The sequence below is a fragment of the Carcharhinus amblyrhynchos genome, chromosome 3 (genome assembly GCF_965287045.1).
Source record: "Carcharhinus amblyrhynchos chromosome 3, sCarAmb.v2.hapA, whole genome shotgun sequence".
In the NCBI taxonomy this organism is placed as follows: Eukaryota; Metazoa; Chordata; class Chondrichthyes; order Carcharhiniformes; family Carcharhinidae; genus Carcharhinus; species Carcharhinus amblyrhynchos.
The window spans coordinates 5,841,765-5,855,898 of NC_137326.1; the positions used below are offsets into that span (position 1 = coordinate 5,841,765).

The following is a 14,134-nucleotide window of genomic DNA, read 5'->3' on the forward strand; positions in this document are numbered from 1 at the left end:
ACGGCTGCCTCACAGCGCCAGGGACGCGGGTTCGATTCCCAGCTTGAGTCACTGTCTGTGTGGGGCCTGCACATTCTGCCCGTGTCTGCGTGGGTTTCCTCCGGGTGCTCCGGTTTCCTCCCACACTCCAAAGATGATGTGGAGTTGCCGGCGTTGGACTGGGGTAGACACAGTAAGAAGTCTCACAACACCAGGTTAGAGTCCAACAGAATTATTTGGTAGCTCTTGGAACTCGCTTTATCAGTTGAGTGCCTGATGAAGGAGCAGTGCCCTGAAAGCTTGTGTTACCAAATAAACCTGTTGAACTTTAACTTGGTGTTGTGAGACTACTTACTGTGCCCACTCCAAAGATGTGCTGGTTAGATGCATTGGCCGTACTAAATTCTCCCTCAGTGTACCCGAACAGGTGCCAGAGCGTGTCGATGGGAGGATTTTCACAGTAACTTCATTGCAATGTTAATGTAAGCCTACTACTTGCGATGCTCATAAATTAATGTTAAATTCACGGGGGCTGTTATTCCCTTTTGCAGGACTGTCCGCAGATTCTTCCCTCCACGGAAATCTTCATCCCGGTGGGAGTGGTCAAGCCAATCACCCTCGCTGCCAAGAACCTGCCCCAGCCACAGTCCGGGCAGCGGAGTTATGAGTGCATCTTCGACATCCAGGGCACCATGCATCGCGTGCCAGCTCTCCGCTTCAATAGCACCAGCGTTCAGTGCCAGAACACCTCGGTAAGTGAATGGTGGGGCAGCCGTGCCCAGCACAAACTGTGTTTAGGTCTGCAAACATCGGGTTTCTGCCTGGTGTACGGAGAGGGGGAGAAAAATGTCTGCGTCACTATCTCTGCATGTCGCAAAGCACTCGGCATACAGTGAAGTTCTTTTTGAGGTGACGCCACTATGGGTCTGCAGCCGCAAAGTTGCCCCATCTTAAAGCCGCACGTCATTGATTCTTCGGTTGAACTTAACTGAAGGTTTTTGCAATTGATTAATGGATTTTGTGCAGTGTACTCCTTCGCTATCAATTCACCAAAGATCATCGAATGTTTAATTCAGTTTAATTTAGACAAATGCGATGTGATGCACTTTGGTAGATTGGACCAGGGCAGGACTTACTCTGTTAATGGTAGGGCGTTGGGGAGAGCTACAGAACAAAGAGATCTAAGGGTACAGGTTCATAGCTCCTTGAAAGTGGAGTCACAGATGGACAGAGTGGTGAAGAAGGCATTCGGCATGCTTGGTTTCATCAGTCAGAACATTAATTACAGGAATTGGGATGTCTTGTTGAAGTTGTACAAGACATTGGTAAGTCCACACTTGGAATACTGTGTGCAGTTCTGGTCACACTATTATAGAAAGGATATTATTAAACTAGAAAGAGTGCAGAAAAGATTTACTAGGATGCTACTGGGACTTAATGGTTTGGGTTATAAGGAGAGGCTGGATGGACTGGGACTTTTTTCTCTGGAGTGTAGGAGGCTGAGGGGTGATCTTATAGAGGTCTATAAAATAATGAGGGGCCCAGATCAACTAGATAGTCAATATCTCTTCCCAAAAGTAGGGGGGGTCTAAAACTTGAGTGCATAGGTTTTAGGTGAGAGGGAAGAGATACAAAAGTGTCCAGAGGGGCAATTTTTTCACACAGAGCGTGATGAGTGTCTGGAACAAGCTGCCAGAGGTAGTAGTTGAGGTGGGTACAATGTTGTCTTTTAAAAAGCATTTAGATAGTTACGTGGGTACAATGGGTGTAGAGGGATATGGGCCAAATGCAGGCAATTGGGATTAGCTTCGGGGTTTTAAAAAAAGGTGGCATGGACAAGTTGGGCCGAAGGGCCTGTTTCTATGCTGTAAACCTCTATGACTCTATGATAGAATCCCTACAGTGCAGAAGGAGGTCATTTGGCCCATCGAGTCTGCACCGACCACGATCCCACCCAGGCCCGATTACCATAACCCCATATATTTGCCCTGCTACTCCTCCTGATACTAGGGTCAATTTAACATGGCGAATCAACCTAATCCACACATCTTTGAACTGTGGGAGAAAACCGGAGCACCCAGAAGAAACCCATGCAGATACGGGGAGAATGTGCAAACTCCACGTAGACAGTGACCTGCCGTTGGAATTGAACCCAAGTCCCTGGCACTGTGAGGCAGCAGTGCTAACCACCGTGCCACCGATCCTGAGACAGCACCTTCCAAACCATCAACCACTTCCATCTAGAAGGACAAGGGCAGCAGATACCTGGGGACACCAGCACCTGCAAGTTCCCCTCTAAGCCACTCACCATCCTGACTTGGAAATATATCACCATTCCTTCGCAGTTGCTGGGTCGAAATCCAGGAATTGCCTCCCTAACGACATTGTGGGTCAAGCCACAGAACATGAGCTGCCGTGGTACAAGAAGGCAGCTCACCAGCGCCCCCTGAAGGGCAACTAGGGAGGGGCAGTAAATGCTGGCCAGCCAGCGACACCCATGCCCCAGGAATGGATAAAAAAACTTTGGGGTGTTGGTTAAAGAAGAAATACGGGTCAGGATACGGGGGAGAATTCTTCTTCGGAATAGCGTTGTGGAATCTCTCAGTGTCTCCCTGCTAGGGTTGGTGGATCCCTGGTTTTTGATTTGATTTTGATTTATTATTGTCACATGCATTGGTATACAGTGAAAAGCCTTGTCCCTTGTGCGCTGTACAGACAAAGCATACCGTTCATAGAGAGGATGCAGAATGTAGCGTTACAGTCATAGCTAGGGTGTAGAGAAAGATCAACTTAATGTGAAGTAGGTCCATAAAGAGTTTAAAAAAGTTGGAATGAAGTTTTAGAAGCATAGAACGAAAATGAAAGATAGAATTAGGAGGTATACTGGGTGCAAGAACCACCTCGCTCCAGCACCACCTTTGGTTCCACTGAGGTTTACTGCCTGAGTTGAAGACTGCACCTCCCAACACCTCCCCTGACACTGCGGCAGTGTATCAGCCTGGGGGATGGCACGCTGAGCTCTCTGCGGTATTTAGATAAGGCTGAATGAGTCAGGTTCAGACTACACTGGCTCATTCCCTGTTTTCAGCAATGATTTCATTTTCCTGCAGTTTTGGGTGTGGTCACTTTGCCTAGAGGCGGTGATGTCATTGGAAGGATGGGTACTGTTGATCGGATGTGATTGTTTATATTGCCCCCACTCCGCCACTGCACCTTCTGCCGCCCTGCAAACTCCTTCAGACCTCAGTTATCTCAACCCGATTGGCGGGGTGGGAGGGGTGGATTCAGAGCCAATACTGCATTGAACTCATCTTTCCACACCTCGCTAATTCCACCCGTCAATGAGATCATAGCTGATCTGTCTCTTCACTCCATTCCAGTTATCTTCTTTCAGGAACCGCTGATGCTGGTACCGAACAAATGTCTAGACCGATCTCAGTTCAGAAATTGAATTCTGGGAGATGATCTGGGCTTTGGAAGGATCACCAACCGCCTGGATTTTGGAAACTCCATTCTTCCCTCACGTATCTGAGACAGTGAGAGCTCTCTGCTTCTCTTGTCTCTCCCTCCTCCCCCTGCTCTCTCTCACTGTCCCACTGCACCCTCTTGCCCCCTTACCCTCTCTCCCTCTCATACGCTCTGTCTCCCTCCTCATTCTCTCTTTTCCCTCACCCTCTCTCTTTTTCCTGACCCTTTATCACCACCCCCCCACCACCCTCCGTCTCCTCCCTTACCCTCTCTCCCCTCACCCTCTCCCCTTTGCCCTTTCTCTCCCCCCTTCATCCTCTCTCTCTCTCTGTCTCTCCCCCTCACCCTCTGTCTCCCCCTCACCCTCTCTGTCCCCCCTTTGCCCTTGCTCTCTTCCCCTCACCCTTGCACTCTCCCCCTCGCCCTGTCTCTCTTCCTCGCCCTCCCTGTCTCCCCCAGCCCTCCTGTCTCCCCCTTGTCCTTTCTCTCACCCTCACACTCTCTCCCCCTTGCTCTTTCGGTTTCCCCCTTGCCCTCTGTCTCCTCCTCGCCCCCTCTCTCCCCCTTACTCTGAGTCTCCCTTGCCTCTGTCTCTCTTTTCCTTGCCCTCACTCTCTCCCCCTTGCCCTTGCTCTCTCCCCCTCTCTCTCTAGCCCACACCCTCTCTCTCTTCCTTCACCCTCTATCTCTCTCCCCCTCACCCTCTCTCTCCCCTTGCCCTCTCTCTCTCTTTCCCCCGCCGCCCCCACCGTCTCACTTTCTCAGTCTGACTCACCGCTTTCTCTTCCATGCTTCACTCTCCCCTCTCCTCTTCCTCTGTCTCTCCTCCCCACTCTCCCTCTCCCTCTCTCTCTCTGACTCCTTTGCTTTCTCACCCTCCCATTCTAGCAGGACTCACTGGAGTGCTTTAGCTGAGATGGTCAAACTCTGTCCATCTGGAGATGGGTCCCGTGCCCCCCGGACAGTAATAATTGATGTGGAGATGCCGGCGTTGGACTGGGGTAAACACAGTAAAAAGTCTGACAACACCAGGTTTATGTCGAAGGGACAAACCTGACAAAGGGACAAACCCCGAAAGCTTGTGAGTTTACTATCAAATAAATCGGTTGGACTTTAACCTGGTGTTGTCAGACTTTTTACAGTTATAATTGACCCAATCACAAGCTGTGCAGGGAGGGTCTGTGTCACATAGTCCTGGATTTTATGTAGGGTATCTCTGCTTTATTTGACAAAAACAAGCTCCTGTTCTGAATAAGAATTCCCAGTGAGTTGGACCAACAATGAAATAGTGTTTACAGGAACAATGAGCTCACAAAGGAATGCATCAAGTTACTTCTTATCAAGATAGCCAGGGTTAATGATTGGATTCCAACTGTGCCCCACACTGAATGTGGCAGTAGTTGGCATTGTCTCGGTGGGGGAAGGGGAACGAGAGGCATTGCTTTGACTCAATCTCGGCCCAATGCAGACAGCTGATTTGCACTTTTACAATGATGTACTGCTACTGTTTCAATGATGCTTTAGACAAGGGTTGTGTGTACACTTTTTTTTCAAATAATAATCCTGTCCACGGTCAATAGAATGACGCAGACGTTTTACGGAGGAATGTAAACTGTCTGAACTATCTGGACTCTTGTCCTCATTATCATCCCCGCAGTTTGCAAAGTGGATATATTCATAATTGCCATTGAGCTTTTGACTGGGCGTCCATTGTCACTTCAAGATCCTTATTGTGTCTGAGGGTCCCCCTCCGTAGCTGTCAGTCAAGTGTGATGTTCATTCTCTCGTGACCACAGAGATCAAAGGGGCGATGCGTGGGTTAGACACTGGGAGGCTGGGGGTGCCGGGGTCAAATCTAGCGGTCAACATAGTTAACATTTCCTCTGTGTGGCAGACCAACAGAAGGTCCTATGTGCAGTGGACGCTGAGGAGATAGTCCCCCCCATGCTGGGGAGGCTAGAATGAGGGGGACACAGTTGAAAAGTAAAGGGTCTCTTGTTTAGGGCGGTGATGAGGAGGAATATCTTTCCAAGGGTTATTCGTCTTTGGGATTCTAGAAGCTGGGTTATTGAGTATATTCCACGCTGCGTTTGACAGATTTCTGATCAACAAGGGCATCAAGGGTTATGGGGGCGGGGTGCTGGGGTGGTGGTGGGGGTTTGGTGACAGGAAAGTGGAGTTGAGGCCACAGACAGATTTTATCAAAGGAGACAAATGACCTACATCTGCCTCCTGTTCTTGTGTTCGGTGGAACCCTTGTAGAAACTAGGCAATGACCACTTGCACTGAGCAAGTAAGAACAAAAGAGCTAGGAGCAAGAGTAGGCCATTTGGCCCCTCGAGCCTGCTCCACCATTCAATAAGATCGTGGCTGATCTTTTTGAGGACTCAGCTCCGCTTACCCGCCCGATCACCATGGAGCACTGTGTGCACAGTCTTAGCTCAGAGGCTTTGCCTGTGAGGTACGTGCCTGAACCTCACGTCAGGCAGATAAGGGGAAAATACACCCTGATGCTCCCCGTGCCATGCTGAGGGAGTGCTGTACTTTAAGAGGTGCCACTTTGTGGATGAAACATTGGAGTGAAGTCCTGCCTGTCCCTCAGCTGTGGGCTTGAGAGCCCCCACAGCACTCTCCAGAGTGGAACCAGATAACTCTCCCTGGCCAGCATTTATCCCTCATATGGGACCCTTACTTTTATCAATTGAGGTATAGATTACAAAAGCAGGGAAATTATATTGGAGTTTACAGAACTGTATTGTATAGAGTTGTATCGTCCAAACATGTGCAGGTTTAGCTTGATAGGACATGCTAAATTAACCCTTAGCGTCCCAGGATGTGATAGGTTAGAGGCATTAGAGGGCAACTAAGTGGGGATAGGGCCCGGATGGGATTGCTGTCGGTGTGGACTTGGTGGGCCGATTGGCCTCCTTCTACACTGTAGGGATTCTATGGTTCTATGAACTTTGGTGAGGCCACAGCTGGAGAAATATATGGCGTTCTGGTCGCCACATTATAGGGAGGATGTGATTGCGCTGGAGGGGGTACAGAGGAAATTCACCAGGGTGCTGCCTGGGATGGAGCATTTAGAGCATAGAACTCTACAGTGCAGAAACAGGCCCTTCGGCCCATCGAGTCTGCACTGATCACAATCCCCCCTCCAGGCCCTGTCCCCATATCCCTACACATTTACCCGCTAATCCCTCTAACCTACACATCCCAGGGCATGAAGGGGCAACTCTAGCATGGCCAATCAACCTAACCTGCACATCTTTGGACTGTGGGAGGACCCGGAGGAAACCCACGCAGACACGAGGAGAATGTGCAAACTCCACACAGACAGTGACCCGAGCCGGGAATCGAACCCAGGACCCTGGAGCTGTGAAGCAGCAGTGCTAACCACTGTGATACTGTGCCGCCCATTTAAATGATGAAGAGAGGTTGGTTTGTTTTTGTTGGAGCAGAGAAGACCGAGGGGCGACAGGGTGGATAAGGAGCAGCTGTTCACCTCAGTTGAAGGGTCAGTCACGAGGGGACATGGGTTCAAGTCTACGGGCCAAGTGCTAGGAGGTATTTTGGTGCAGACTTGATGGGCCGAAGGGCCTCTTCAGTACTGTTTGATTCTCTGACTCAGCCTACACCCTAAGACTGGCCACTTACTTTGTTACAGTTTTTGACAACCTGTTAAATCTAATGACCAGACCTTTGCAGTAGTTGTAAAGAACTTTTGGACATTCTGAGTGTTACATTGCCAGTGTTGTTGAGGGCCATCGGGAGTTGAATTGGATCTGTACAAACTCATGCAGAATTTGGTCTTTAATCTGCCCTAGAAAGTTGGAAGAGCCAGGATTCTGGAGGCGAAGGAAGTCTTCCTGCGTTACTCCCGGATTAACGCGAATGCCACTGATAAGCTCTGGGCTACCCGCAGCTGTTGCTGTGAGGTGTGAAATAGTCCAACCTGATAAGGATCTGGGCTTTGATCCAGTGGATATCTCTCAGTCACGCGCAATGAGACTGAAGTATTCAGTCAGTTGTGGTGTGAAGGGATGCTGAAAATGCACGAAAGGAATCTTCACTAACTGGTTCTGGAAGGAACCCATTTATAACGTTGCGACAGGTAACATCCAGAGGAGTGCACTCCCCAGGTGGGCACCCTCTGGTGAACGAGTCCCGGAGGAAACCAGTGCAAGGTGCCACGGTCAAGGTGCCAATTTGGCCTTTCTGTCAAGCTGGACAATACTGACCAGCTGGCACGGCCGTTCAGTCAGAGAGGTACCCGACCTGCAACGGGTGCACCGTGCACCACTCTCATGAATCTTTGGGGAGTAGCGTAAACAGTCGAGGTGATGAGGCTGACACAGAGCCCATATTTGAACTGCATTGGCTGTGTCTCTGTGAGCAACTGTGCGAAACTGTTGCCAGATAACACAGAGAGCATGATGATCAATTGGTGCACAGCAAGATCCCACAAGGAGCAGTGTGAGAATGACCAAGACATCTGTTTTGATCGATGTCAGTTGAAGGATAAATATTGACCAGGACATTGGAGAGAACCGCCCTGCTGTTCTTCAAAATGGTGTTGTTGGATCTGTCTGCCCAAGGATAGGGAGGGAGGCCTTAGCCTCATGTCCCTCCCGAGAGGTGACACCCCTAACAGTGCAGCACCCCCTTGGTACAGCTCTGCGAGTGACACCAGAGTCAAGTCTCTGGAGTGGGCCTTGAACCTCTGACCTTCTGACACGGAGGCAGGAATACCAGTCCATTGGCAGTGGAATGAGGACTTTGTATCACTTTGTGAAGCGAGGGGGTGGGGGGGGGAGGGGTAGGAGGGGGTAAAGTTAGCCCCCCTTCCATTTTCGGAAGTCAACAGTTGGCAGCAGGTAGAACGGGTCCGTTTAGTTGCACTCAGAGAGACTCCTCATTACATACCTAAGGCAAGGTGTGCTGCGTGGATGACACTGTTTAGACACGGCGTTGCTTTTCAAAGAATGCTGTGATTTTTATCTGCAGCCCCGCTACTGCCTCCTTATCTAAACAGGCAGCGTAGGTTTATTTATTAGGCTCACGTAGGCTTACATTAACACTGCAGTGAAATTACTGTGAAAATCCCCTAGTCGTCACAGTCTGGCGCTTATACGGGTACACTTAGGGAGAATTTAGCATGGCCAATGCATCTTTCGGACTGTGGGAGGAAACTGGAGCACCCGGAGGAAATGCACGCAGATACAGGGAGAACGTGCAAACTCTGCACAGACAGCGATCCAAGTCGGGAATTGAACCTGGGTCCCCAGGCAGCAATGCGAACCGCCGTACCACCGTGCCGCAAAGCCTCCCATTGCATCTTTCTGTTCCCCTTAAGTTTGTCTCGCCCTTTGGGAGGCAGCGCGTGGGTCACAGCACTTGCTGCCCGTGCTGACGAGGAAGCTCATTGCCGTAGACCGTTGAGGATTAATCCTGTTAACAGCAGTGGTTATCCGAGGAAGGCAGCATGTCACTGGATGATGGATCGGGGAGCTTTGGGAGTGATGCAGAGGGCAGAGGCGTCCACTCCCTGTGAAAATTCACTCGCTGCGTCAGGGCACATGTCCCCATGGTGTGTGGAAACTGGGAACGTTCTCCTTGGAGAAGAGAAGATTGCAAGGAGATTTGATGGAGGTGCTCAAGTGGTTTAAGTTACAAGGATAGACTGGGACCTTTTATCCTTGGAATGTAGGAGGCTTAGGGGTGATCGAATAGAGGTCTATAAAATAATGAGTGGCATAGATCAGCCAGATAGTCAACATCTTTTCCCAAAGGTAGGGGGGAAGTCTAAAACTAGAGGGCAGAGGTTTAAGGTGAGTGGGGAGAGATACAAAAGAGTCCAGAGGGCCAATTTTTTTCACACAGAGGATGGTGAGTATCTGGAACGAGCTGCAGAGGCAGTAGCAGAGGTGGGCATAATTTTGTCTTTTAAAAAGCAGTTAGACAGTTACATGGGATAAGGACTAAACACGGGCAATAATTGGGACTCGCTTAGTGGTAAAAACTGGACAAGATGGGCCGAAGGGCCTGTTTCTGTGCTGAAAACCTCTATGACTCTAAACCATGAGGGGGCTGGACAGAGAAGGCAGGGAGAGACTGTTCCCAATGGCAAAAGGATCAAGGACCTGAGGGCATAGATTTAAAATGATTGCATAAGAACTAAGGGGCGGAATGAGGAAAAGCCTTTGCTATGCAGAGGATTCTTAGGGTCTGCAATGCATTGGCCTGAGAGTGAGTGAAGGCAGATGCAACATGGCTTTCAAAGAGGAATTGGAAAAACACTTGTAGGGGGGTTAAAAAGTTGCATAACTGCAGGGAGAGAAGGCAGGGGAATGGGGGTAGGTGAGTGGGTCTTGCAGAGAGCTGATGTGGAATTGATGGACCGAAATCTGACAGCAGCAGGGAAGACGCTGTTCCTGAGTCGGTTGGGACGTGACCTCAGACTTTTGTATCTTTTTCCCCATGGAAGAAAGTGGAAAAGAGAATGTCCAGGGTGCGTGGGGGTCCTTGATTATGTGGTTGCTTTTCCGAGGCAGCAGGAAGTGTAGACAGAGTCAATGGTTGGGAGGCTGGTTTGCGTGGTGGATTGGGCTACGTTCACAACCCTTTGTAGTTTCTTGTGGCCTTGGGCATAGCAGGAGCCGTACCAAGCTGAGATACAACTGGAAAGAATGCTTTCTATGGTGCATCTGTATAAGTTGATGAGAGTTGTGGCTGACATGCCAAATTTCCTTCGTCTTCTGAGAAAGTAGAGGCGCTGGTGAGCTTTTTTGACTATAATATCAGCACGGGGGGCCCAGGACAGGTTGTTGGTGATCTGGACAGCTAAAATATTGAAGACTGAGCACAAGTTCAATGGGCCGAATGGCTTCCTTCTGTGTTGCAAAGTTTGAGGTGAAACAGGACGATGATGAACGTCATGGAAGTCACGATCAGGCTTGACCCAGATTTGGGTTTTTGAGACCTTAGATTTCAGAATGCAGAGGAAATGGAATTGGGATCCTGGGTTCAAAACATTTGTGATGGGCTTAATGTTCAACACGGGCAGCGCTGGGGCAGAGTGTGATTATGTGCACACGTGTGTGCGCGGGCTGCGCAACAGGAGCTCGGAGCACCAACTATCTAGACTGTAATATCTCAGAACCAGAAAAGCAATGTAATGCGGAGGAAGAAGACTTCAGTTGCAATGGGCATCATTATATATACCAGGGATTCTCTTTAAATGGACAAAACAGTTTTGCCAATCCAAGCTTGTTTCATATTTCGGAACGGTTATCAGTAACAAGGGGTGGGGGAAATGATTGGGTAAACAGCGAGTACTAATCCTGGGTTTAGTGGACAGTGAGCTGTGAGATTGTGTACAGATAAGACCTCCAATCGGCACGGCTGTCAGCAACTGCTTTTTATCATTCTTGACGTGTTTTTTCTGGCAAAGGATCTCGTGGACTTCATGTCCTGTGTGGGTCATCTGGCTTATCCTTCAGAACAGATCAGAAGTCTCCGTTTGCTTCAGAGCTCGAGATTAATACATTATAGACCAGAGTGGAAGCTCGATGTCCTAATTGCAATGCTCCCCAGATCTCCTGTTTTTTTATTAATCAGATGGTAAATACATAATTAAATATTGATTAATCCTCACGCGTCGCCCGACTGAACTTGCAGATTTTAAGTTTTGTTTTGTTATTCAGCTCTTCTGCAGATGAAGTGGGTTCTGGCTGTGATTATTCAACACTCCAGTGAGTCAAATTCCCTCATTGACCCCACCTTCTGCCCCTCTGTCCCACTCCTCCATCAACTTGGGATGGGGGTCGGGGGCGAATAAAGAAAGAACTTGCATTTCTGTAGCGCCTAGCACGATCTCAGGGTGACCCCAAGTGTTCTACAACCAATGAAATCATTGGAGAACGCAGCCACTGTCGTGATGCAGGAAAATACAGGAGTCAGTTTGTGCAAAGCAAGCTCCCATCAAACGGCAATGAGATAGAGTCATAGAGGTTTGCAGCATGGAAACAGGCCCAACTTGTCCATGCTGCCTTTTTTAAAACCACCATGCTAGTCCATGTTGCCTGTGTTTGACCCATATCCCTCTGTAGCCATCGTACCCATATAACTATCCATGTGACTGTCCGTGTAACTGTTTTGATTTGATTTGATTTATTATTGTCACGTGTATGAACATACAGTGAAAAGTATTGTTTCTTGTGCGCTATACAGACAAAACATACCGTTCATAGAGAAGGAAACGAGAGTGTGCAGTGAGTTGAAAAGAGTTAGAATGAAGTTTTAGAAAAGAGTGAAAGTTAGAATGTTTGCAGGGCACAGTTTGCAAGAAGTCACCTCACTCCAATGCTTTTTAAAAGACAAAATTGTACCCACCTGTACTACTACCTCTGGCAGCTTGTTCCGGACACTCATCACCCTCTGTGTGAAAAGATTGCCCCTCTGGACCCTTACGTATCTCTCGCCTCACCCTCTAGTTTTAGACTCCTCTAACTTTGGGAAAAGACATTGATTATCTACCTGATCTATGCCCCTCATTATTTAATGGACCTCTATAAGATTACCCCTCACCCTCCTATACTCCTGGGAAAAAGTCCCAGTCTATCCAGCCTCTTCTTATAACTCAAACCATCAAGTCTCAGTAGCATCCTAGTAAATCTTTTCTGCACTCTTTCTAGTTTAATAATATCCTTTCTATAATAGGGTGACCAGAACTGCACACAATATCCCAAGTGTGCCCTCACCAATGTCTTGTATAACTTCAACAAGACGTCTCAACTCCTGTATTCAAGGCTGATGGCCTGTTTTGCTAAAGAATGTTGATCGAGAGATAAATGCTGGTTCAGGAATCTGGGCAGAACTCCCCAGCTGTCCTTGGAAGTAGTTGGACTGCTTGCCTGAGAGGGCGGGGGGGGCATCGGTGTAACACTGCACTGCAAGTGTCAGGTCGGGTCTCTGGAGGGAGATTTGAACCACAGCTTTCTGAATAAGGAACTGTAAACTGACCCATAGGTGACACAGTGCTTAGCACTGCCGCTTCACTGGGCCTCGGACCCAGGTTAGATTCCAGCCTTGGGTCATTGTCTGTGTGGGGTTTGCATGTTCTCCCTGTGTCTGTGTGGGTTTCCTCCGTATGTCCCGGTTTCCTCCACATTCCAAAGATGTGCAGGTTAGGTGGATTGGCCACGCTAAATTGCCCCTTATGTCCCGGGATATGCAGCTTAAGTGGGGTCACGGGGGTAATTTAGGGCAGAAGGATGGGCCTAGATAGCTTGCTCTTTTGGAAAGACGGTGCAGGTTTTATTAATTCATTCCTGGGACATGGGCGTTGTGGCTGGCCAGCATTTATTACCCATCCTTAGCTGCCCTGGGAAGTCAACCATATTGCTGTGGCTCTGGAGTCACATATAGGCCAGACCACTAAGGATGGCAGATTTCCTTCCCTGAAGGACATCATTGGATCAGATGGGCTTTCCCAACAATCAGCAATGGTTTCAAGGTCATCAGTAGATTCTTAATTCCAGGTATTTGTTATTGAATTCAAATTTCACCGTCTGCCGTGGCGGTGTTCGAACCTGGGTCCCCAGAATAGTTTCCAGATTAATAGTCTCGTGATAATACCACTAAGCCATCATTTTCCCAGATGGGGCGAATAGCCTCTTGCACTGCGGTTTCTATCTTAGAGTTTCTGGCGTGCTGTATAAATGCTTACTCCTGGGCTGTGTGAGAAGAGGCTGCCGAGGGACCTGCTTATCATTGATCACTGAATCTTCAACCCTCCGGTTAACTGACGGCCTTCGCTGGCAGCTTGACATTCCACCCCCGCCCACCCCCTCAGACCATGCAGCACTCCCTCAGCCCTGCACTGGGAGTGTCAGCTTCAAGTGGGCAGCATGGTTAGCACTGCTGCTTCACTGCTCCAGGGACCTGGGTTCGATTCCCGGCTCGGGTCGCTGTCTGTGTGGAGTTTGCACATTCTCCTCGTGTCTGCGTGGGTTTTGTCCAGGTGCTCCGGTTTCCTCCCACACTCCAAAGATGTGCGGGTTAGGTTGATTGGCCATGGTTAAAAATTGCCCTTAATGCATAGGTTAGAGGTAAATTATGTAGGGATATGGGGACCGGGCCTGGGCAGTTGGTGCAGACTCGATGGGCCGAATGGCCTCTTTCTGTACTGTAGTATTTCTATGAAGAGCTTACGTCCGTGGAACGGGACTCGGCTCAGTGACAAGAGCCAGGCTGTCAGGGAGTAATGTGCTTCCATGAGAGGCAAACTCACTTTTCATCTTCCTGTGTCCTGAAGCCATTGTCTTTGATCACAAGAGTGTCTATTTACAGATGTACTATATTCATCTTGATGGAATAGCAGAGCTGTTTAAGATAAAGCGTGGAGTGTGATGCATTAAACTAACAGGCTGCCGATAGATTACAGCTCTTTGAAGCATCATAGCTGACCTCCAATGTAACGGCTCCCTTTATCGCTGGGTTCATCTTAATGAGATTAGAACGTGTCTACTGACTAGAATTTCAGCGGGAAACACAGAGCAACAATATTTATTTGTAATGAAAATATCGAAGTTATCATATAAAAGTCAGGGTGAAATGCGATGTGTCTATCCAGTAAAATGGTCCTCTTCCTTTCGGGAGAACAACCTGTGTCTCTCAGTGAAAC

The 14,134-nt window shown here is 48.8% G+C and overlaps 1 protein-coding gene across 2 annotated transcripts in view; it reads left to right on the plus strand.

The window, feature by feature from the left end:
• LOC145363348 (plexin-A1-like) overlaps window positions 1–14,134 on the plus strand; it is a 506,974-nt gene that overhangs the window by 309,738 nt on the left and 183,102 nt on the right. For both annotated transcript variants that reach the window (XM_080218652.1, XM_080218653.1), the window contains exon 10: window positions 531–731. In XM_080218652.1, coding sequence (XP_080074778.1) covers window positions 531–731 — 201 coding nt within the window. The remainder of the gene's footprint in view (window positions 1–530; window positions 732–14,134) is intronic.